This window comes from Eucyclogobius newberryi, unplaced genomic scaffold (genome assembly GCF_026437365.1).
Source record: "Eucyclogobius newberryi isolate DKJ021-1_F unplaced genomic scaffold, fEucNew1.0.hap1 SCAF_6, whole genome shotgun sequence".
Classification (NCBI taxonomy): Eukaryota; Metazoa; Chordata; class Actinopteri; order Gobiiformes; family Gobiidae; genus Eucyclogobius; species Eucyclogobius newberryi.
The window spans coordinates 10,804,809-10,828,926 of record NW_027316278.1 but is presented as its reverse complement, the minus strand read 5'-3'; the positions used below and the strand labels follow the sequence as shown (position 1 = coordinate 10,828,926).

General features: G+C 41.3%; 1 protein-coding gene across 2 annotated transcripts; it reads left to right on the top strand.

Annotated features, from left to right (window-relative positions):
• Positions 1-214: 214 nt before the first annotated feature.
• LOC140346437 (endophilin-B2-like) lies at positions 215-23,432 on the top strand. Of its 2 annotated transcripts, XM_072432505.1 has the most exons (12): positions 215-352; positions 1,642-1,783; positions 2,250-2,261; positions 4,278-4,406; positions 7,899-8,032; positions 10,948-11,040; positions 13,023-13,082; positions 13,972-13,995; positions 16,786-16,875; positions 17,173-17,273; positions 20,128-20,329; positions 21,950-23,432. In XM_072432505.1, the coding sequence occupies exons 1-12, from the start codon at positions 290-292 to the stop codon at positions 22,055-22,057; spliced, it is 1,158 nt and encodes a 385-aa protein (XP_072288606.1). In that variant the 5' UTR covers positions 215-289; the 3' UTR covers positions 22,058-23,432. The 2 variants fall into 2 exon arrangements, with proteins under 2 accessions (XP_072288606.1, XP_072288607.1); XM_072432506.1 differs by lacking the exon at positions 2,250-2,261.
• Positions 23,433-24,118: the final 686 nt, after the last annotated feature.

Genomic DNA, 24,118 nt, shown 5'->3' with positions numbered 1-24,118 from the left:
CAGCAATTGTAATCATAAAAAATAAATAAATGAATACATAAATAAAAAATAAAAAAAACAGTATGACGTCAAGAGTAACAAAGGGTAACTGAATAGGTCTAATATAATACAAATGCCTTTATTCAACGCAAAGACAAAAACTGTTCATAGAAATTGACAACAAAAACCGCTTGTATCTAATTCTGACGTAGAGCTCGTGTCGCTGCTCGTCACGTGACTCGTGCGCGTGCCTTGCGTCTGTCAGAGTCTGCAGCTCTTCGTGGACATCATCAGCATCAGGCACGTCAACATGGACTTTAACGTGAAAAAGCTGGCCTCCGGGGCCGGATTGTTCTTCACACGTGCGGTCCAGGTATAATCCACACTTTACCGAACAGACATCTACGTTTTGCGTCCATCTGAAGTTGCAGGTTTGGTCCCAATGTGGTCCTTTCGTCCGTATCTGCGTATATCTGCCTCCCACACCAAAACAAAGATCTTTGAAAAAAACATTGCATTTGTTTGTTGTGCGAGCAGCAACAGCAAAACAGTGGAAATGACCTCCGTCTGCAAATAAATAATAGATCGGTCGCTCATTCGATCTTGTTAGCTTTGCCATTAGCAGCTGCAGCTAGTTGATTGATCAATTGTATATTATACTGTGAGTTATAGGCAAACAACCCGGATGTGAACGGAAACTACAATGCCTTGTGTAATTCTGTGCATTTCAACAGATTATTATTTGCCATGGATTGGTAAATTTGCAGGACAGGCTCTTCCTTGTTCTGAAACTATGCTGCAGTCAGTGGAGCCTGTCAAACCAGTGTTGAAACCAGCCTTACTGACCTTTTATAACTTCATCACCACTTCCACACAAGAGCCACTAAACGACATGAAGTGAAATAATGCTGGTAAAACATGTCCTCTGTGAGCATCCGTGTCCTGTGATGGGCCCTGACACGCCAAGACAAACTCAACTGGAATATGTTGTTTTTATGAATATTTAATACATCTACTGCTGAATTATGCATGTCAAGCAAATGTCAGTTTTGTCTCCAGTCTCGAGTCTGTGGTTTGAAATGGCAAATTGTGATATAGCAGTTTCTTAGTCTGTGGTAATGGTAAGGCCTTAAAATACTAGGTCTCGGATAATAACCGGTTGACGTCCTATGCTTTGCACCACGGTGACACCTGGAGTCTTCTCATACGGGGTTAGAATATGTTGTTTAGTGTCAATAAAGGTGGGCGATGTGTCTCTTCAAGGTCATATCAAAATAGTTGCGAAATTAGATCAAGTAGAACAAGGTCCGTAAGAAAACTGTCCAAAAGCTGCAGACAGATCAAAGATAAAGCTACAAAGTATAGACATTTCCAGTGTAACGTTCCAAAAGTATATATTCTGTGCACTTTTATGCTCCATTAAACAGTCCATTCACTTTATGTGCTGTATTCAAACCTCAGCAAAAAACAAAATGCACGTTTGTAGCACTCGACATATTCACTTAAATGTAAATAAATTACATGCTATTTATAGGTCCTTCATTTTAACAGCTTTTATTTTGTTTCACAGCGTTCGATTGCTGTTTGAATTGCAAACTATTCCGATGCGAACGCGCTTTCCTGTCCTCCGAGTTAGTTTTGCTTTGTGTTTGCTCCGCACAGTACACTGAGGAGAAGCTGGGCCAAGCTGAGAGGACCGAGCTGGACGCCCACTTCGAAAACCTGATGAGCCGCGCCGACTGCACCAAAAACTGGACCGAGAAGATCTACAGACAGACTGAGGTCCTGCTGCAGCCGAACCCAAGTATGGCCGCAACTTGTGTACCTCTATATTTACTCAGACAGCCGAAGAACGCTGGTAGACTTGTCTTGAGTGAAGAAGTAAGAATACTGTAGAGCTGAGAATCGGAACGGCATCAAATCAATATTCACTGTTGCTGCATAATGTCCGTGGAGATGCAGTCGTCCAAACAATATTAAAGTAAACGACAGTGGATGAACCTGAGAAGCTGCTGATGGTCACTCTATATTGTCGAGTGCGTTTGAATGAATGCTAAGTTTAGTATTTAAAATCTTGATTGGATTAACAGAAGGCTAACCGATAATTCAGGTGACCACACAATCCCGATCTCTATAAGCTGCTATTGTTATTAGGATTTGAAAGTCAATTAGCAAGTCAATTAGTAAGTCAAACAAGTAGAACATAACACACGTTTAGCATTACTTATAGGGTCCTCTAACATGTGACTTTCTGATTCCCCATGCTACAGTCGACCACACTGGTAAGTTCTGTACCTCTGTGTTTCAGTGTGCTGCTGCTGCTGTGCTAAACTTAAACTTCATTTGAACAAGTTTAGCAAGTTTGGCCATACAGATGGACCATGTTGTGTGTATGTGAAAAATGTCAACATCCATACAACATTTGGACTGGTGCTCTTTAAAAGTACTTTAATTGCTGTATGCTATATTAAGTCATAAAAAAAAATATTTGTGTTTGAGTAGTAGGTTTGACTTTTTCACCTCATTCTTGTTTATTATTGGTTTCTTTTTTCTAATATTTATTTTGGATCTAATGAAATATACAGGCGTCTTCCTTGGGTTATAGTTCCACTCTAATTAGAGCAACTTGCCCTTAGTTTTCCAATGACGGAAGCCTGTATGCTACAAACCGTTTTTCAGATGCAGTCAGTCAATAATTAGATTTACAAGTACTTTACAGGGTGTGTTCACATTTGCATGTGGAACTAAACTGGCTCTAAATGCAGAACTAGACCTGGACTAGTCTAGAACTGAACCAGTTTTAGAAAAGGACCAAACCGAGTCTACATCAGGACTAAGCAGGGCTCAAACCAGGACTAAACCAGTGTGATTGAACCCATTATTTAGAATAATTTGTTGCCATTATAACAAACTTTGGTTTATTTAAGAATCAAGATATACAATTTAGGTACTTTAGAAATATTACCATAGCAAAACCAATAATCACAATAACTTGTATTATTTTAAAAATACATGCAGACATTTTTTTGCCAAAAGGCTTCACAGTCACTGCCACAGTAGAGTTTGTGGGTAAAGTAGTGAAGTCTTGATACCGTTTTGTTTTCTGTCCTTTGCTGCAGAACAGGACCTGCTGCATAACACAACACACAAGTCAGGCCTGACCTAATCTTTTTTGTGAATAAAATGAATGAATGACCTTGGTCTTGACCAGCAGTGGTGCGTAACTGGGGCTCAATGGTCTGAGTGTCATCGGTCAGTGCTTTTGGCTGGTGCTGATGGTGACTCGGCAGCACCAAATGGCCCGGCTGCTGCTGGTTTGTCTTGGATTCTAAGCTCTTTTCCTTTTTTCATCCACTTAAATTGGAAGTAGTTTTCCTTTTAGCTGTCAATATTAGGCTCCTGTGACTGTTATTGTCCAAAATGTACCTGCTGAGACATACTGCATTACTCCATAGCTACTTCTAACCTCTTTCAATAACACGGGGGCACAATCGGTCTAAATGTTAAGATCCGCTCACCTCATGTTGAGGTGCCCACTTTAAGTAACACCTGAAGTTTGGAGATAATTTTTCAACTCCTGCATCATCACCTCTTCATTTGAGGATAAGCAGTTTTGATCCCCATTTTTAAAAGGCATACAGACTGTAGAGAACTGTCTGGGGTTGTCTGCTCTTGTTGTGAATGTTGTTGTTTCTCTGACCTTTTCTGCAGGACAGGAACTTGCTGACAGTTATTTAGCTCGGTCAGGCCTGGTCATTGTATTTTTTTATATTTGTTCCTGCATAAAAAGAAAAGAAAATTTAATTATTTATTTTTACATTTTAACACCAAGATAGTAGTTACTAGTTTATCTTTTCTGAATACATTAATGTGTAGTAAAGAGTAGAATAGCGCCTCTAGTATATTGTATAATAATGCCTCTATTGAACCTTTGTAATAGTGTTTCATTGTGTCTTTGTCTGCTATGGAAAACCATAAGACCTCCATTATTACTCCGTTTGCACTATGCCAAACTATTATTAGCATCACTTAAATGGCTCTCCGATTATTGCTATTCAACTATTGCACACCATGTTGTAGTAGAAGAAATAATTATGTGGTAATAATCGAGTTAAGTTGTGCTTTTCATTCGTGTTTGAGACATTGTGCTGTTCATTTTCAATAAAAGTGTTTTTTTTTGCCATAGTAAGCCACTAGAGGGATCCTTTTATTGATTTTAGGCCATGTATTCCTTAGTGTATATTTTTTGTTTCATATATTTAAAAATTTAAAATACATTTGATTCTGTTTCTGTGCAGGTGCCAGGATTGAAGGGTTTCTCTACGAAAAGTTGGATAAGAAGGCTCCGTGCAGAGTAACTAACGCTGAGCTGCTGGGTCAGTACATGGAGGACGCCGCCCGAGAGTTTGGAGCTGGCGGTCCTTATGGTGAGTCCATGTTCTTGCTAGTAAGTATGATGTGTAGGCGATTTTAAGTTTTGATAACAAAGTGTGCTTAACAAAATGTATTAATTCAACCTGACGTAACAAAAAATATGTGACCAGGAAGCATAGCCCACACAATAATAGCCCACACATGGAAAGCACTTCATTTATTCAATTTGATTGTTCAATTGTTAACTTGCACGGTGGCAGAGCGGTTAGCGTTCTTGCCTTCAAAGAAGGAGATCATGGGTTCAATTCCTGGGCCAGACCAACATCACATGATGGTGGATGTGAGATTGAAGTGCAGTTAAGTAGTCAAAAAAGTAAAAGCAATTTAGAGGAAGTAGCTAATATGATGAAATTGATGAAACTATCAAACTAGCCTCTTTGTTTACTATTAGGCCTTTAATGGGCCATCAGCCTCCTATTGTAGCCTGACTTACTCTCCCTCCTGCTGAGTAACTGATTAGCATCCGTAAGCCCAGGGCGTCTACCTCTCCAGGGATTGAAAATTCTATTAGATTTGACGTTTCTATTTAAGGACGGATTTTCAAGTTTAAACCTTAATTTGAGACGATAAAGGTGTCGTCATATATTTTTAGCACTTAAAGGCTACAGACCTGTTGCCCTTACGTCGGTTGTAATGACAACATTTGAGAAAATGGTTAGAGCAGAAGTTCTGAGGTCTGTTGAGGTGCTGATTGACCCTTAACAGTTTGCATACAGGCCACACATGGGAGTTGAGGATCCCACTGTTACTTTATTGAACCACCTGAATGGACACGAAGCTCGTGCCAGGCTTTTTAAAATGGATTTTACCTCAGCTTTTAAAGCCACCTAGACCCATATTTAATCAATCATCTCTTAAAGGATTTTAATTTGAGCAGGAATCTAAGAAATCCTTTTTTTAACTGACAGGATGCAAAGAACAAGTGTCAATGAAGTGCTGCCTGACCCGGTCTGTAGTTCAACTGGCTCACCACAAGGGCGTGCCCTGTCACCTTTGTTGTTCATCCTGTCTACCAATATGCTGCAGAGCCACTATGATGTCATTGTGAGCCTACTCCAGGAGGGGGAGACCAGCCATGGGCCAATTTTACAAGACTTTGCAAAATGGTGTGAGGAGTCCTCGCTGCTTTTGAATGTGAACAAGACTAAAGATATAGTAGCTGATTTTAGAAAAAGCACACACCGTTATGAAGCGGTCAGTCAATGGTCAGACTGTGGAGCTGGTGACCCATTATAAGTACCTGAGCACAATCATTGACTCTGGTCTTAACTTTAATGCAAACAATGAAACTGGCAACTTTTGGTGTGGACAAGACTCTTATGTCTTTGTTTTATTCTGCTTTCATTGAGTCCATCTTAGCCTTCTGCGTGTCATTTTGGTTTAGAAATGTTTGAGTGAAGAACAAAAATGCACTTTTCTCCGAACGAAGTCTATATATACCAGGCATCTGCAGAGACTCAGCTCCAGGATAATGCAGGACCAGAGCCACCCCGAACGCTCTGTTTCAGTACCTGCCATCAGAGCAAAGACTGGCAGGACCAAACGAGCTAGAGACAGTCTCATCCCAGCAGCTATTGTCCACTTAAACAAGCTGACTCGGCACAATTTTTCAATTTATTATTCTATCATGTTTTTTTTATACTGCCTGCATGTGTGTCTGATGTCTCTTAATCATTGCAAACCAATTTACCCAAGGGTACGAATAAAGACACCTAACCTAACCTATAATTACATTACTTCTAGTTAGGTTGAGGTAATTCTACAACCATTACCTAGCAACCATATTGTAAACAATAGCCAAAATCCATTCATATCAATTAATAATAGTTATGATTTGACAAACAATAATACCATATAACATCTTTATTTTGTTGAATGATTGTTTAAACGGTTAAACGGGTAAAGTTTAAACCGTCTCTTTTGCCCTGTCCCAATACCCGGACTTCTGGGCGTCGCCGTGGGTGGGTGTGGGTGGGTGTGGGGGTGTGTGTGTGTGTGGGTGTCTGTGTGTGGGTGGGTGTCTGTGTGTGGGTGGGTTTGGGTGAGCAATACAAATACATCAAACAACATAATTATCTCAACAAGCAGTTATAGTTTTTCTTCACCGCATTCACAACGCTCTGAAGTGCGACTGTCCCTATTCTGCCCTTGTGCACTTACACACTTCAATCGACTCTAGTTTGTAGTGCGAGTACTGGGACAGGGCCCGTGTTTTCAACGGCGCGTCGCACATTAATGACATCACAGAAGGATTCCGTTTCAGAACTCGGCTCTACTTCCTGTCATTTTAAACTTTTATTTCTCCAAATTTCTTTACAAACTGCAACTTCACAGATGTAAAACTATGATAAATATTTACCACGAATGCTGTACTACCAAACCAAGTTATAATTAGAAAAACAGGAGAACCTTCATATAAACTTTAAAGGTTTACTGCACACATGATATAAAGCTAGTGAAAAACACGTGGCCTTTCTGTGCACTTTCATTTTATCTTGGCCTTGTTGTCTTTATTATTGGATTAACCCCTGGCAGATGTGTCTCCCCTCCCCCTCCAATGTAGTAGAACAAACAATCAATAGTGAATGTGATTTGTACCTAGAGGCCCTTGTTAAATTATCTATCATTAGCCATCTCCTGGCAACAACTGAAAAACAAGCAAAACGGCACCATTGTAAGCATGAGTGTAATCATTGTAGGAAATATGTAACTTGGAAGTCCAGAAGAAACGCTAATCTACAACTTCAACACAACACGCGGCACATGTTACAAATTAATTCCATCTTCAACTCAGCAGGAACTGTTGCACGGACAACCCAGACTAACCAGAGCCTGCAACTGTTATATTTCTGCTCTTTTACCAACACTTACATATACTTTGGAGTTAAGTTTTATCTCCCGAGTAATACATTGGTTCTAGGTCCCTAAAGCAGTGACATCTCAATGAAGACAATCCGTTACAAGTCAGATCTGGGGAGATGCAAGTAAAAACAAGCAGTGATTGATTTTGCTAAGGAATATTGAAAAATTGGGACCACATGTGCAAAAACGCTTGTGTACACTTGTCTAGCCGCTTTACTGGGTCGCTTCCAGGCAGAAAAGGTTTATCAGTTAGAAACGCAAACAAAGCTGTTGCTATAACGAATGCAACATCCTCTTTCGCGTCTGGGAATTTGGAATTTTTACCACCCGAGTCGTGATTAGCACATCAGACATGAATGACTCAGTGAGGCGAGTTGAGCCGCGGGGGGCAAATGTATTCTAATGTAGGAATGTGACCAAAACGGAGAATAAAAATGGATATCGGAATAGGATTAATAAAGTGATAATATCTATTCCTCTAAAAACAAATTCCTCCTTGCACTGCTGAATATGTAGAAAAGTTGAGGGCCCATAGTCTACAGCGAATGTGTTTGTTTAGCTGTGAACATAGTTGAGGATTCTGCTTGATGCATTCATTGATTTACATGGTTTGTGTTTTATAGGCAGCACGCTGATTAAGGTGGGGGAATGTGAGCGACGTCTGGGAGCCGCCGAGAGGGAGTTTCTCCACACTGCGGCCATCAGTTTTTTGAACCCACTCAGAAATTTCCTCGAGGGCGACTGGAAAACCATTTCTGTGAGTCACGGCGTCTCATGCAGGGGCTGGACGAACATGAGGGAAAATGACATGTGCTCATGTCACGTATCCAGCAGAAACCTTTAGCTCACTAAACTATGCACGATGATGAAACTATGATGCAACGGTTCTAATATTTGTTTGTGTATGAGTGACGTGTATGAGTGACGTGCATGAGTGAAGAAGAATGAGTTGTGTAGATGTGTATATTTATCACTGATTTATTTGAATGGAAATGTGTTTTAATGCCTTATATATCTGTGGGGGGATTTAGAAAAGCCCAACCAGGGACAGAAGTTGAAAATTAGCTCTGGCTATAATCTTCGGCTGCAAGCTCTGTTAGTAGCTATGTATGATTGCATTGTCCCTGTCAAATAAATAAATAAATAAAAGATAGACAAGATAATGATCAAAAACAAAAAACAATCTCTGATCATCCATACCAAGGATACTGAGAGGTAGCTTTGGAAGCCATTAATCAGCCTGTGGTTATTGATATGGTACAAGAATTAGAGTTGGTTTGATTAGAGTTCACCGATCACCGATACGGATCATCTGAAAGTTTGATCTGCTGATACCGATCGTCATAATCGTGTTTTTTCCCTAGTAATAATAAATATGTTTTTTTTTATATTAAATAGAAATATATATTTTTTTAGAAAAAAGGCTTTGATAGTATCAAGTTCGACCAAATCTATCTACCGTATTTTCCAGACTATAAGTCGCACCGGAGTATAAAAAATGCATAATAGAGAAGAAAAAACATATATAAGTCACACTGGAGTATGAAATGTGGTTGCAAGTGTGAAAATAACAAATAATATCACATATAAGTCGCTCCACAATATAAGTATATGTAAATAATTATAAATAGTAAATTATAAATAAGTCAAACTCCGGCCAAAACTATGAAAAAGGTGCAACAATTTACAGACATAGGCAAGGCAAGGCAAGGCAAGGCAAGTTTATTTGTAGAGCACATTTCATACACAAGGCAATTCAAAGTGCTTCTCAGCAGGAAAAATGCATTCAAATCACAAAGAAATTACAGAAACAGAAATACAATAAAATTAACTAAATTAAAAATTATCAATCCAACTGATTTTCTAAACTAATAAAATCACAAACAAAAGAGAAGAGTGCAAGGAAAAAATCCTTTCAGTCATATGCGCAGCTAAACAAAACTGTTTTTAGCTTAGATTTGAACATTGTCAGAGTAGAAGCCTGTCTCACATCTTCAGGAAGAATGTTCCAGATTTTAGCTGCATAAAACTGAAACGCAGATTCCCCATGTTTAGTCCTGACTCTGGCACCAGCAGGAGGCCGGTCCCTGAGGTCCTCAGAGTCCGAGATGGTTCATATGGCACTAACATATCCAAGATGTACTTTGGTGCTAGGCCATGGAGAGACTTGTACACAAGCAGAGCTGCTTTAAAGTCTATTCTCTGAGCCACAGGAGCCAGTGCAGAGACCTGAGAACAGGACTAATGTGATCATACTTCCTGGTTCACATAGGAACTTGTTCTGGCGATTTGGTGCAAAACTGAATACTAAACGGCATGACATGCACATAATAAAATATAGGGTATAAAGTTATGTAGTGCAAGTGAAGTGGTGAAAATATGGTAGTTTATAGGATCAACTGAGTTTTCTAAGCAATTTTAGGCAACTAATGTGAATAAATACTTTTGATGTTCTTGTCCATGTCACACAGCGGTATGAATACAGGAGAAGGCCTTCATCTTCTGGGCAGTCTGGGCAATTTCAGGAGTGGCCCTGTCACTCCAAAAGCCCTGAGTCTCCTCAGGAGGAAGAGCTGACTCTGGCTCTTCCTGTACAGTGCGTCTGTGTTATGAGTCCAGTCCAGTTTGTGGTTCAGATGAACACCCAGGTACTTATATGAGTCCACTCTCTCAATGTCCCGTCCCTGGATGTTCACTGGTGAGAGGGCAGCAGAGTGGCCTCTGCTGAAGTCCACCACCATCTCCTTGGTCTTCCCCGCGTTGATGAGAAGGTGGTTCTGCTGACACCAGTCCACAAAGTCCTGCACACTTTTTGCTCTGAACCTCTATTATTCTAACTAAAAGACGGGAGAGCGTGTAATTCTGTGTTTACAGAAACATGCGTCTGCTCCGTGTTGTTGTCCACTCCGGGACCAGGCGAGGTGCGAGCAGAGAGCAGGAGATGGATACATCAGCACTTAAAGGACTACATCAGAGCACATTTTAACAGAGAGGGTTTCATTAGGAGCTTAAACGGCGCAACTGCAATAACTTGCAGATAATCTACCTCAAGACAAATGTGACGATGACGATATAAAGTGTGATCGGTGCGTCTGATCGATCAGAGCACCTCTAACAAGAAATGTAAAGCTAGGTGTTTTTCTTTCTTTTTTTAAGATTTTGTGGCCCGTAGGCTTTATTGACAGGAAGTACAGCGTGAAATGGGGGATGAGAGAGAGGGAGGACATGCAGTAAATTGTCGGAGTTGGGAATCGAACTTGCAACACTTGTCTGCTGCACTTGACCACTTGGCACTTGGCAGCACCCTGGGGTGTTTTTCATCTAGGGCCAAAGAGCATTGGTCAGAACTGTAAATCATTCAAACGTGTTGCTTTTTAAAATGCCACCACAGCCCAATATGTTTCAGAATCTTAGTATCAGGTCTGTCTCACCAAAAACTCTTTAACTAAGGTTGTAATGGCCAAGGAGTAAAAATTACCTAATTAATGTTGTCAAATTCAGCAGGAAGCCTGAAGTCTACCATAAGTGTTCTGACCGCCGCAATTGGCCCCCGGATGCGAGTTTGGACACCGCTGACACACAGAATTGGCCTTTTGACCCTTTTCCTCCTTAAGCTTGCTGCCAAAAGCTGATCAGTGAGGGGATGTTTAGCCTTGTCTTGTGTCGTTACAGAAGGAGAGGCGACTTCTGGAGAATGCGCGTCTAGACTTGGATTCCTGTAAAGCCCGTCTAAAAAAAGCCAAACTTGCTGAAGCCAAGTCTACGGTATGTTTCCCAATGTCTGTGTTCAAAAAATCCCAGACGTTCATTGATGTTAAGTTATGTCTCCCAAATGTGACTAATTGACTATGTGTGTATCCTAATTCTTCATATCTCCAGTGTGAAGGAGAAGTAAGTAAGAGCAATATTCTCACCTTTCTTTTCTTCATATCAATCCTGTTAGGGCTGGAATAAACCCAAGAAAATGATTCAGCAATTAAAAGTCAAGCATTAATGACTCAAAATACATTGAGTGGATTGCAGATGCATTTGTTCTTGTATACAAATCGTGTGGCCCAGCCCTAACATGTTCTGCTTTGAGTTCATTCTTTCAAATACATCCATGTGGTATTTCTATGCAGTAGTCGATGCAGTTTGCCACATATTTAGCATATATTAACTGTGACTGTTCTGATTGAATGTTAAGTGGGATCGAGTAAGTCATCTGTAATAGTCAATGACATGATCATGTCCTCGGTCAGTAAAAGCATTTGGTTTGGAGCAGAGTTCAGAAATATTGTTTGTGTTAAAATAAATCTGATTAAAGGTCTGCATTGTTTATGCTCAGTATTATTATTATTTTATGAGAAAAATGAAAATTGAATCAAAAATTGTGATTCATCAGAATGAGGTAAAAACTCAAAACGTTATGTCACCAGCCCGAATCTGAATGAATACATGATGGCAATTTCATGACCAAAAAGCGAGCGGTGTGAGGGCCCTTTTAGAATTAAATCCACAGCTAAACAATACAAGTAGAAGTACTAGTACAAGTCTCTCTCTGGCTTGTACAATACTTTTTTGTGTATGTGTGTATTTTAAAGCAAACGGTTCAATAACTTAAAGATGGTTGGTTTTGCTACGTAAGATTTGTCTGAAAACTTGCTTTCACCCCAACAAAATAATATATAAAAAAATTAACCAATCCCGTTTCCAAACTGCGGATAAATGGCAGACCATTTTACTTTGATTTTGTATTTCTTAAGTTGACTGTGGAGATGTGTATAACCCTGAATGAGCTACCCGAGTAGTCCTACTTGTTATTCTACGGCTCATGCTCTGCTTTGAAAGCGTTTCAATCACACGCTGTAATATTGTTGTTGTTAGTCACTGTTAGTCATGACTGACACTGTTGCATCACTTTTTAACCTCTAGTATGAGCAATATTTAGATGTAACCTTATACTAAGGAATTGTATTGAACTTAGGTTTCACTTCAGGCTTGTTAAGTTGGTGAAAAGAACATTCAATCAAAGACGCGGCATGATCTGAAAGCTGAGTCATGATTAAATATAGCCGGCTTAAGGCTGATTGTCTGTGATGCGGGTGAGACGGTGGCCACTGTGAAGGATTCCAGTCTGAATTTTTGCTTTTTTCCTGTAATTTGCACGACTGACAGATTCATAGTTCGTTCATTAATTTTCTACTGCTTGTTCCCGTTGGGGGTTGTGGTAACTGGAGCCCATTCCAGGGGCAGATTTTAGAGCTGCCAATTTTACACATGCGTGTCTTTGGACAGTGGGAGGCCAGAGCTCTAACCGCTCTGCCATCGCGCACCCCAGATTCATTGTAAATCATGTATTTAGCATTTAGCATGTGTGGTAAATGAGTAGTAGTAATGGTTTACTGCAGTGTTTCCCAAAGTGAGGGGTTGGGACCCCTTTTAATTGATAGCAGTATATTTGAGTGAAATTGGTCAAATGCACAATATACTACTCGGATAAATACAATTGAACCTGATTTGACATGTTTTACAAATTGAAATTCTCGCAGATATTGATTTCAGTGGGGTCCTGATCCGGTTGCATGTTTTCTTTGGGCGTTTGGCCTGAAAAGTTTGGGAACACCTGGTTTAGTTGACAGCGATTGTGTCTCGGGTGCGTGCATGAGTTTACTTTGGTGCATTGGTTTGGAGTTGGAGTCAAGATTGCTTTGAGAAAAATGCCAGTCTGTACATCTCTGAAAAGTGTCATCACTGGTTTTGTGCAGGCCCCAGATTTTCAGGAAACCAGACCACGCAACTATGTCCTGTCAGCCAGCGCCTCAGCGGTAAGACTCTATTATCAGTAATATTTATGTTTCCTTATTTCTTGACTGTGCAAATGAATCACTGGTTAACATGTAGGACAAGTCAAAACAACTTTCAAGCTAAGCAAATATTATTTTAATAAGGATGACACAATGACTGTGTCTGTGTTTTATTCTTTGAAAGCCCTAAAGGAAAACCGTCCCTCTCACCCGCTCTCACCCAATGACTACCGTGACTAAGAGTTTAAGTCACGCGTTGCATCACCTGCCCCTCTATAAAGATTCTGTTATAATCCATGCTTGTAATTATGTCCTTTGTTTGTACTAGATTACTATTACTATGAATACTCAGATGCTCATTTCATGCATAGAACGATTTAACTCGATACACCTCAAAAACCCTTTCCCAAGACAGGACCAACAATGTTAAACACATTAAAGGTGTAATTGAGGATTTTTTTGGCCCAAATCTAAGTTTCATTTCCTCCTGGCGTCCTGCCACGTATGCGATCCGTCGCTCTAATAAACAAACGCACAAGTAGCAACGAGGCTTTTCTCTGCTTCCGCACGGGGACGAGTGCGGTTGAGTTCTCAAATCAGCGAAAAATCATCCATTACGCCTTTTAAATATAAAGTATCAAAGAAAAATGTACCTTGATGAAGGAAACCTATCGCTCACACATGGGTTTCAGAATGATAATCTAAGAACGTTGCCATAGCAAATAACAATTAAAAACACAAATTGTATGCGTGTATTATATCCTAAAATAATACATAGTACAGGAAGCTGAAACCCAAGATTAAGTTAAAGAAATAATATAACAGTTTTATACGTATAAAAGAGCCCTTAAAGTCTCCTGTAAATTGCCTGTATTGTAACTTAATTATTTTCTCTTGTTTGCATTTGCAGCTATGGACTGAAGAAGTTGAAAAGGTGAGTACAGGACAGGTGAATGCAAACTCTGGTACATTTGATCAGTATAATATGTATTTATTCATTATAATGCCAGTCATAAATAAATAGTGTCACCATTCTTAGTCACTAAGAAAAAAAACACCATGTGCTACTGAGTACTGCCGAGTTGAGACAATCAGAATCAGAAAATTGTCAATTAACAAAATTCACAAACACATGAACTTGCTTTGGTGATTTGGTGCAACATAAAACAATGAACAACATATAGAAATAATTAAGATACATATAAAAATAGGCAGGGGTGCACGGTGGCAAAGGCGGTTAGCACTCTTCCCAAGAAGGAGCTCACGGGTTCGATTCCCGGACCAGACCAACATCACATGATCTCTCTGGGTGGAGTCTGCATGTTCTCCCCGTGTTACCGTGGGTTCTCTCCAGGTTCTCCGGCTTCCTCCCACCGTCCAAAGACATGCATGTGTTAGGTAAAATTGGTAACTCTAAATTGGCCCCTAGTGAATGAATGTGAGAGTGAATGTAATGTCTGTAATGTCTATGTCTCTGTGTTGGCCCTGCGACAAGTTGGCCACTGTCCAGGATGTACCCCGCCTAAGGCCCGAAGTCACTGGGATAGGCTCCAGTCACCCGCGACCCCGAAAGGAAACAAGCGGTAGAAAATGGATGGATGGATGGATAAAAATAGGCTTACTATGTACACAAAATGTACAGTTAAATTTACAGATGTAGTGCATAAAGTGAATAGTGCAGTGAGTGATTAATTAAATTATATTTAAGGTGTTTAAAAGTGTTCATGAGTTCAACAGCAGAGGGAAACAAACTGTTCTTGTGGCGGAAGGTTCTGGTCCGGATGGACCGTAGCCTTCTGCCTGAGGGGAGTGGCCTCCTGCCTGAGGGGAGTGGCCTCCTGCCTGAGGGGAGTGGCCTCCTGCCTGAGGGGAGTGGCTCAAATAGTCTGTATCCAGGGTGAGAAGGGCCGGCTGTGATCCGACCTGCTCGTCCCAGAGCCCTGGAGACGTACAGGTCCTGCAGAGATGGAAGTCTGCAGCCGCTGCAGTCACAATGCGCTGTAGTCTCGGTTTGTCCCTGGCTGTAGCTCCACCATACCACACGGTGATGGATGAGGTGAGGATGGACTCAATGATGGCCGTGTAGAACTGCACCATCATCAGCGCTGGCAGCTTGGCTTTCCTCAGGAAGTACATCCTCTGCTGGGCCTTCTTGATGAGGAAGCTAATGGTGGGCCCCCACTTGAGGTCCTGGGTGATGGTGGTGCCGAGAAAGCAGAAAAATTCCACAATCGTAATGGGGGGAGTCTGTCATGGTGAGGGGGAGCTGGGGTGCCACTGTCTTCTGAGACGTTCTTCCCCAGCCGCACTGCGTCCGATCCGTCAGAAAGTCTGTGCTCCACCTGGAGGTGGAGTCAGGCACGTTGAGCTGGGAGAGCTTGTCCTGGAGCAGAGCAGGAGGATGGTGTTGAATGCAGAGCTGAAGTCCACAAACAGGATCCTGGCATAGGTTCCCGGGGAGTCCAGATGCTGCAGGGTGAAGTGGAGTGCCAGGTTGATGGCATCGTCCACAGACCTGTTGGCTCTGTAGGCAAACTGCAGGGGTCCAGCAGGGGGGAGGTGTGGGACTTGAGGAGGGGGAGGACCAGGCGCTCAAATGACTTCATGACTACAGACGTCAGCGCCACAGGTCTGTAGTCATGAAGTCCAGTGATCCGGGGCTTCTCGGGAACAGGGACAATGATGGACGACTCGAAGCAGGCTGGGACATGGCATGACTTGCATGGATCGAAAGCTACTGACCCGCACATTCCATTGTGATTGGCGTTTCCAGATAAGCGGGAATCTCATTCATTTTACTGGAGAAATGGAGAGAAAAGGGTTTGCAACTTAAAATTATATTTGGTAGGTTGATTTCTGAGAAATGTCTAATGTTCTAATGTCTAATAGAACATTAGACATTTCTGTATATATACTTATGGGTGCATTGTTTACTCCAACAAGTAAACAATGCACCCATTCTCTGTGAGGCTTGAAAATGGCTTTGAACTTCTTAGCTGTCACGATTTGCAGCACTATGACAAATATTATTTTTTTTAAACTTGCCCAACTTCCTGAAAAAGGTTGTAGGTAGCAAAACAGCCAATTCTGCTCTGATTGTGTATCACTGTGTATCAGATGACCAAAAAGCAGTACAGTTTTTCTTTTCAGTTATTTGGTCCAAAAGCAACTTTACATAAATTGAGTGTTTATTTCATCGACTAAAATTGTTTTATCATATTTTTTGTCCGTGTTATATTTTTTATGACTAAAACTAAACTAAAATAATAAATAAGATGTGATCATAATGACTAAAATTACACCCTGTACATTTTTGTCAACTGTCCATAAAAAAGTACTTGTTTAATTATAAAAACATAAACATAAATTAATGAAATCCCACGGCCTTAAACCAGACTAAATGGTTGACTAAAACTATTATGGATTTAGACAAAAGTCTAAATGAACACTATTTTGGACTGGCCATTGAATATACTTTATATCCAATTGGCATTGAACTTTTGTTTATTGCCTGCCCTGATCTACTGTAAATACCTGATAACGGGGATGATGCAACAATAATGACGAGCAAAATACCATCAACAAAACCTAGATCTTATCTGCACTAGACTTTGTATGGATACTTGGATCAAAGACATCAAAAAGTAAATGACTAAAACGTTTCAAAACCCCAACCCGAGTTTCTAATGAAATGGTTCCAACTTTTCCTGCTTGAATGTTTCAGGCGGAACAGGAGCTGAGAATGGCCCAGACAGAGTTCGACCGCCAAGCTGAACTTACTCGACTGCTGCTGGAGGGAATCAGCAGTACACACGTAAGACGCATCACAAGCAGGACTATCGGAGCACTGCAGTATTCTTTGTGACATCGGGCAGAAGGCAAAACATCTGACCACTGTCCCTGCAGTGTCTCTGATGAGAAATATCTTCTTTGGGTGTTTGTTTGCCTGTTTTTGCTCTAAAATCCTGTGAACCCACTTTAAATAATGACCTCATTCTAATTTTAGGATTGAAATTGCTATAATATTTTTATTTCAGACCTGCGTATGTCAAAAAATGTGTGTTTATTGTGTTGTCATGACTTTTCGCAACTTCTTACTTTTATTTCACAGGTAAATCACTTGCGCTGTCTGAATGAGTTCGTGGAGGCCCAAGCAGTTTATTATAAGCAGTGTCATCTCCACATGCAAGAACTCCAAAAGGAACTGGGAAAGTACGAGCAACACACATGAGCAACACACACGAGCAACACACACGAGCGACACACACGAGCAACACACACGAGCAACACACACGAGCAACACACACGAGCAACACACGAGCAACACACGAGCAACACACGAGCAACTCACGAGCAACACACGAGCAACACACACGAGCAACACACACGAGCAACACACACGAGCAACACACACGAGCAACACACACGAGCAACACACGAGCAACACACACGAGCAACACACACGAGCGACACACACGAGCGACACACACGAGCGACACACACGAGCGACACACACGAGCGACACACACGAGCGACACACACGAGCGACACACACGAGCGACACACACGAGCGACACACACGAGCAATACACACGAGCAACAAACTCGGGCGACACACACACGGGCGACACACACACGGGCGACACACACACGGGCGACACACACGGGCGACACACACACGGGCGACACACACACGGGCGACCCACACGCGGGCGACACACACGCGGGCGACACACACGCGAGCGACACACACGGGCAACACACACGGGCGACACACACGGGCGACACACACACGGGCGACACACACACGGGCGACACACACACGGGCGACACACACACGGGCGACACACACACACGGGCGACACGCACACACGGGCGACACGCACACACGGGCGACACGCACACACGGGCGACACGCACACACGGGCGACACACACGGGCGACACACACACACGGGCGACACACACACACGGGCGACACACACACGGGAGCCACACACACGGGAGCCACACACACGGGCGACACACACACACGGGCGACACACACACACGGTCGACACACACACACGGGCGACACACACACACGGGCGACACACACACACGGGCGACACACACACACGGGCGACACACACACACGGGCGACACACACACACGGGCGACACACACACACGGGCGACACACACACACGGGCGACACACACACACGGGCGACACACACACGGGAGCCACACACACGGGAGCCACACACACGGGAGCCACACACACGGGAGCCACACACAGGAGCCACACACAGGAGCCACACACACTATGAGTTGTCTTGTAAAGTGAGAGTGTGAACAGGATATTCAGTGCTGCAGACGCAGTCGTCAGTTCCTAAAGGTTTGACAATAGTTCAAAAGCTGAAACTGATCAGTCTTTTTCTGTCCTGTGGTTTCAGTGAAGAAGGGTGAGTAAGAGTCTGTGTGTGTTTTTGCAGTGAGTTTTCCCCTTTGTTCTGTCTTGAATTACAATATACATTTTTGAACCATATGTTTTTTGAAACTTGGGCTTACATTCCTCATCACTTCACACAGTTATCGTTTTTTCCAGAGCAGAACACAGCTCTCATTCAGAAATATACTTTTCATTGTATTCATCTTGTTTTTCCCAATATTACTGACTTGTTCACACATGGTTAAGAACTAACACTGTCTTTTTCTATTTAGAAAAAACAACTATTTGTTGAGCGCCCAAAATTAACCAAGAGAGTCTGTCCGACTCTGCCGAGAGCACAGAATGTATAGACATCCTACAGAGTAGATCCAGTATGATGTATATACTGTATGAATATATAGACATCCTACAGCGTAGATCCAGTATGATGTATATACTGTATGAATATATAGACATCCTACAGCGTAGATCCAGTATGATGTATATACTGTATGAATATATAGACATCCTACAGAGTAGATCCAGTATGATGTATATACTGTATGAATATATAGACATCCTACAGCGTAGATCCAGTATGATGTATATACTGTATGAATATATAGACATCCTACAGCGTAGATCCAGTATGATGTATATACTGTATGAATGTATAGACATCCTACAGAGTAGATCCAGTATGATGTATATACTGTATGAATATATAGACATCCTACAGCGTAGATCCAGTTTGATGTATATACTGTATGAATATATAGACATCCTACAGCGTAGATCCAGTTTGATGTATATACTGTATGAATGTATAGACATCCTACAGAGTAGATCCAGTATGATGTATATACTGTATGAATATATAGACATCCTACCGCATAGATCCAGTATGATGTATATACTGTATGAATATATAGACATCCTACAGCGTAGATCCAGTTTGATGTATATACTGTATGAATATATAGACATCCTACAGCGTAGATCCAGTTTGATGTATATACTGTATGAATGTACAGACATACATGACTCATTGCAAAGTGAGTGTTGATGTATTTGCTTTTCTTCAGCATAAATAATTGTATCACATAAAGTCAGAATATGTTATTAAAGTCACACTTATGCCAGGCGACGATGTTCTGCCCGTCTCTCCTCATTTCATCCTGTGTTCTGTCTAATGAAGCCTACGGGCAACAAAATAAAAAATTACCGAAAATAAATAAAAATCCGAATTAAATTATTTTTTAACTGTAGAGTTTGAATTTATTGACTGGTTCTAGACAAAAAACACAACTTCTCCTGACACACATTCACATGTTTGTTGTGGTGAACTCCAATGGCAGCTTCGCTTAGTGAGAGCAGGACTAAAGCACACTTAAAGCACATGAGGACGCTTTATCAGGTAAATAATAACATCAAATGTTTAGGAAAACTGAAAACTCAGTTTATGGTTTTGTGTGACCCGTTATTTCATTAGAGAAGTTTATCAAAGCAATTTAAAAAAATAGAAATAAAATAAAGTTTAAAAGTAGGTTAAATGTAGAGGTGTAAAGCTTATCACAAATTATTCAGAATGTAATAAAAGTGTGTTCTCTCCTTTTTGGGGCGGATTTAATTGATGCCCTGTAATGCTCTTCTCAGGCTCCCCAACGCCTTTACCATAAACTCTTTTCACACTCTGGGGGCTGGAGCCTCAACTGAAGACGGTGAGAAGAGTCCTGCAGAAACAGACACACTAAAGATCGAGGAAGTCCAGGCCCCGGCTACAGGAACCCGCAAGGCCAAAGTTCTGTACGACTACGATGCTGCTGACTCTAGTGAGCTGTCATTACTGGCTGATGAGGTACGTTTACAGCAACAAATGAATACAAAACAACCATGTGCTGAATAATACGGGAAAAAATACTTGCGGTCATTTAAATTATTACGGTAAGGTTAAATCAAGATTTGGTTCACTGCACATTTTAAACACATCCAAGTGCATTGTAGAAAAGGTTCAGTTGTAGTCATCTGGACTCACTAAACTGAGTCCAGATGACTACAACTGACCCTTTTTCACTAAACTGAGTCCAGATGACTACAACTGACCCTTTTTCACTAAACTGAGTCCAGATGACTACAACTGAACCTCTTTCTACTATGGAACACTCCTGGACGAATGAGGGATTGGTTTCTCGGCTTGTTCCTGTTGTCTTGATGCTTTGACCAAACTGTTAAATCCCGTCCTCAAATACCAGTCGCCTGCGGTGACTTTTATGGATGGGCTTGCAGACTTGGGGTGGTCAATATTTAGTGGATAACACAAAAGTAAAGAAAAAAAGTTGTATTACTATTGACCTTATCCCGCCCTGCCTACTTTTTTCTCTCTTCCCACGTGATTGAGCTTCTGAATAAGATGAATACTGTGATCAGCCCATCCAGTCCATCTCCCAGTGATCTATGTCCTTATTCAGCAGAATGTGCTGTCCCCTCCCTTAATATTATTTGCAATTCTTCCCCGGTGACATCCTTAACGGGCAAAAAATGTCCTCGCAGCATCAAGAATCACGTCAATTCTCTACAAGCACAATTTATGACCATAGCAATAAAGGTCAAAAAGGATTTTTTTATCCACAGAGCTGCTTTTGACACTGTCGATCATGGGATCCTCTTACAGAGACTAGAGGACTGGGTGGGCATCACTAGCACTGCCCTAAACTGGTTAAGGTTCTATCTGGAAAACAGGAATTTGTTGAAATTAGTAACTGTGTCTCAGACCACATGCCTCTGACCTGTGGAGTGCCCCAAGGGTCAGTCCTGGGTCCCCTTCTGTTGTTAGGTCAGCTGAAAATGTGTCTTATCACAATTATAGAGACGAAACTCAGATCTATGATGTCACTGCATCGAACAGATCAGTTTGTGGAGGCAAAACAACTTTCTCCAGCCGAACTCAGACAAGAATGAAATCATCGTTTTTGGCCACAGAAACAAAGAGAAAGAGTCTCGCTCTAAAACCAACAAATCAAGTTAGAAATCTGGGGGTAATAATAGACTCAGACTTGAACTTTAACCCCCACGTCAAATCAATAACATCAGCAGCTTTTTATCATCTACTCTGACAATGTTCAAATCTAAGCTAAAAACAGTTTTGTTGTTGCATATGACTGAAATGATTTTCTTTGCACTCTTCTCTTTTATGTCTATGACTGTTTTGTTTCGGTCATGTCCGTCATTTTAATGCATTTTTCCTGTTCCTACGAAGTGCTCTACCTTGCCTTTCTTAAATGTGGCATGACGAACATCTTGTACACAGGTGCTGCTTTTGAATGCCACAATAAGCAGTCATGATCGCCATATAAGGACAGGCTCTATCGCTCTGTATATTCAGGCTGTCGCTGTTTATCTCCCAGCATTCATATGGGCGTGGCGAGGATTCCTTTCAGATTTTTGTACTTGGTAATGGTTTTTCCCCCGTCTGTTGCAGCTCATCACGGTTTACACTGTGCCGGGGATGGACTCAGACTGGCTAATTGGAGAGAGGGGAAATCAGAAGGGGAAAGTGCCTTGGACGTACCTGGAGCTGCTCACCTAAGAAACTGTCTCCTGCACAAACTAACACATGTGGGCACAACTAAAGCCATGACCATGCTTTTCACTCCTCTTAAGACCCCACACCGGCAGCCCTTCTCTGACTGAGCAACGCCTCTAACTGGTTATAACAGTAAAACGTGACTTAACTATTAACACTTTGGATTTCTTGCATTCCCATCGTTTTTACACGTGTTATATCGAGTTACTGCTTTATTTATTCCCTGTATTTATTGTCAGTGAAAGCTAATTGTATTTTTTGTTGTCTTTTTGTGTGTGCCTACTTTGCACTTTTCGTTCCGTGTCTTCAAACCTGCTGAAGCTGACGGCACAGTCATCGTTTTACAGTCAGCTTAACCGCAATAACAATGCGGAAATGTCTCTTATGAACATTTTCCGGTCACTTTCATAATCTTCTCGACGCTCTGAAGCGGACACATAAGGTTTGAGCCGGGCCTTCTCTCCGTTGTATGTACGTGCTCGGCTTCGGCCCGTCATTGTGCTCTGCTCATTTGCCCGGTGCATTTTAGTATTAAATAGCAGGGATTAAACACATGACTGCGTTTTATTCTCCAACTCGCACTGACAAAGCGCGGCCATTAGTCTGTTCAGTGTGGACAATAAACTGAACGCTACCTAAACGACAAAGTGTTTGCTGTATTGCAAGTGAAAGTAGCAATAAGAAACCTGTTGCCAAACAGCATTGCAACATGACCAAATCCTTTAAAAAGACACATTGAGAGTGCGCTAGATTAAACACGTCATCGCTTAATCTAGACATTACTGCTTTGTTCTTGTCAAAAACCCACAATCAGGATCTTGCCTTTATTGCTATAATCTTTTAACCTTTAAATCCATAAACCGCTGCTTTATACTTGTAATTTACACCCTCCGCCTTGCCTTTTAACTATTAGTCCAGTAGGAGGAGTAATATTAATGATGGAGGAGCAGAATTTTCCCATATTGTCTTGTATTTGAGAACTCTAAAGATGTCGGTGGATTTGACAGGAACGGGAACAACACCGGATGTGTAATACTGTTACAGCATGCAGCTCTCTGTGTGTGCCTTTGTTCGGCTTATTTTTTGCCCCTTTTTTTGTCTCTGTCCTCTTGTTTATCATTGGCTGCATGTGCTACAGCTCAACGGCTCTGTCCAATTGGGAATACTAGAAAAACGACATGCATGCACTCGGATGTCCTGGTGCGCTGGTGGGTGGGTGATTGTACGTCCTAAACCGGTTCTACCCACCACTGCGCCACGTTTGTGTGTTCATCACTTCTGTCCCTCATCTTGGTTTGTTTGTGTTGTTTTAACATATTGCCTGTTCCTTCAAACACAATGGACTGTTTTGCATTTAATAAAGTCAGAACTTGTCCAGTGGATTTAATTGTGATGTTTATTAATGTATATGTTTTAGATTTGTATGTTATTTTTTAAGACAGTTATTTGGGGAAACGGGCCTAAGATTTGGGCAATACTATCAGAAATCACAATATCTCAATATTTTTAGGAGAATCGGAATCAGAAAGGTTTATTGCCATTGTCAATTAATAGAATTCACAAATATAGGAAATTGCTTTGGTGATGATAAAACAAAGTAAAAGTAAAGTAAAGAAAAACTATTTGAATCTGCAATAGGTTAAACAGAATAAAAATAGGCTTACTATGTACTGTATCTGATCAAATATTCACCACGTCACCCACTTTCACCATAAGCTGCAATCTCTGTTTTTAAGAGTTTCATTGAGGGAAAGTCCAGCTGCCTCCCACAGCTTTGGGATCAAATGTACTGCATGTGTGGACGGAAAACCCAGGAGAATCAAGTGGGTGGAGATCTTTCAATCCACAAATATCTATCAGTAGATACTTAATTTTTTTATACTGATAATTATGTATTTACATGGTTAATTAATGGTTTGGAATTGAGGAAACTCCAGTACAGAGCAACTGAAAGTAAGAGTAGATTATAACAGCCAATACTTTATACAAACCAAGACAAAAGAGTAAGAACATTTCCTTAAAAATCCCCTTTGAAATGGGTGCCATGTCTTTCAGGGTTGCCTT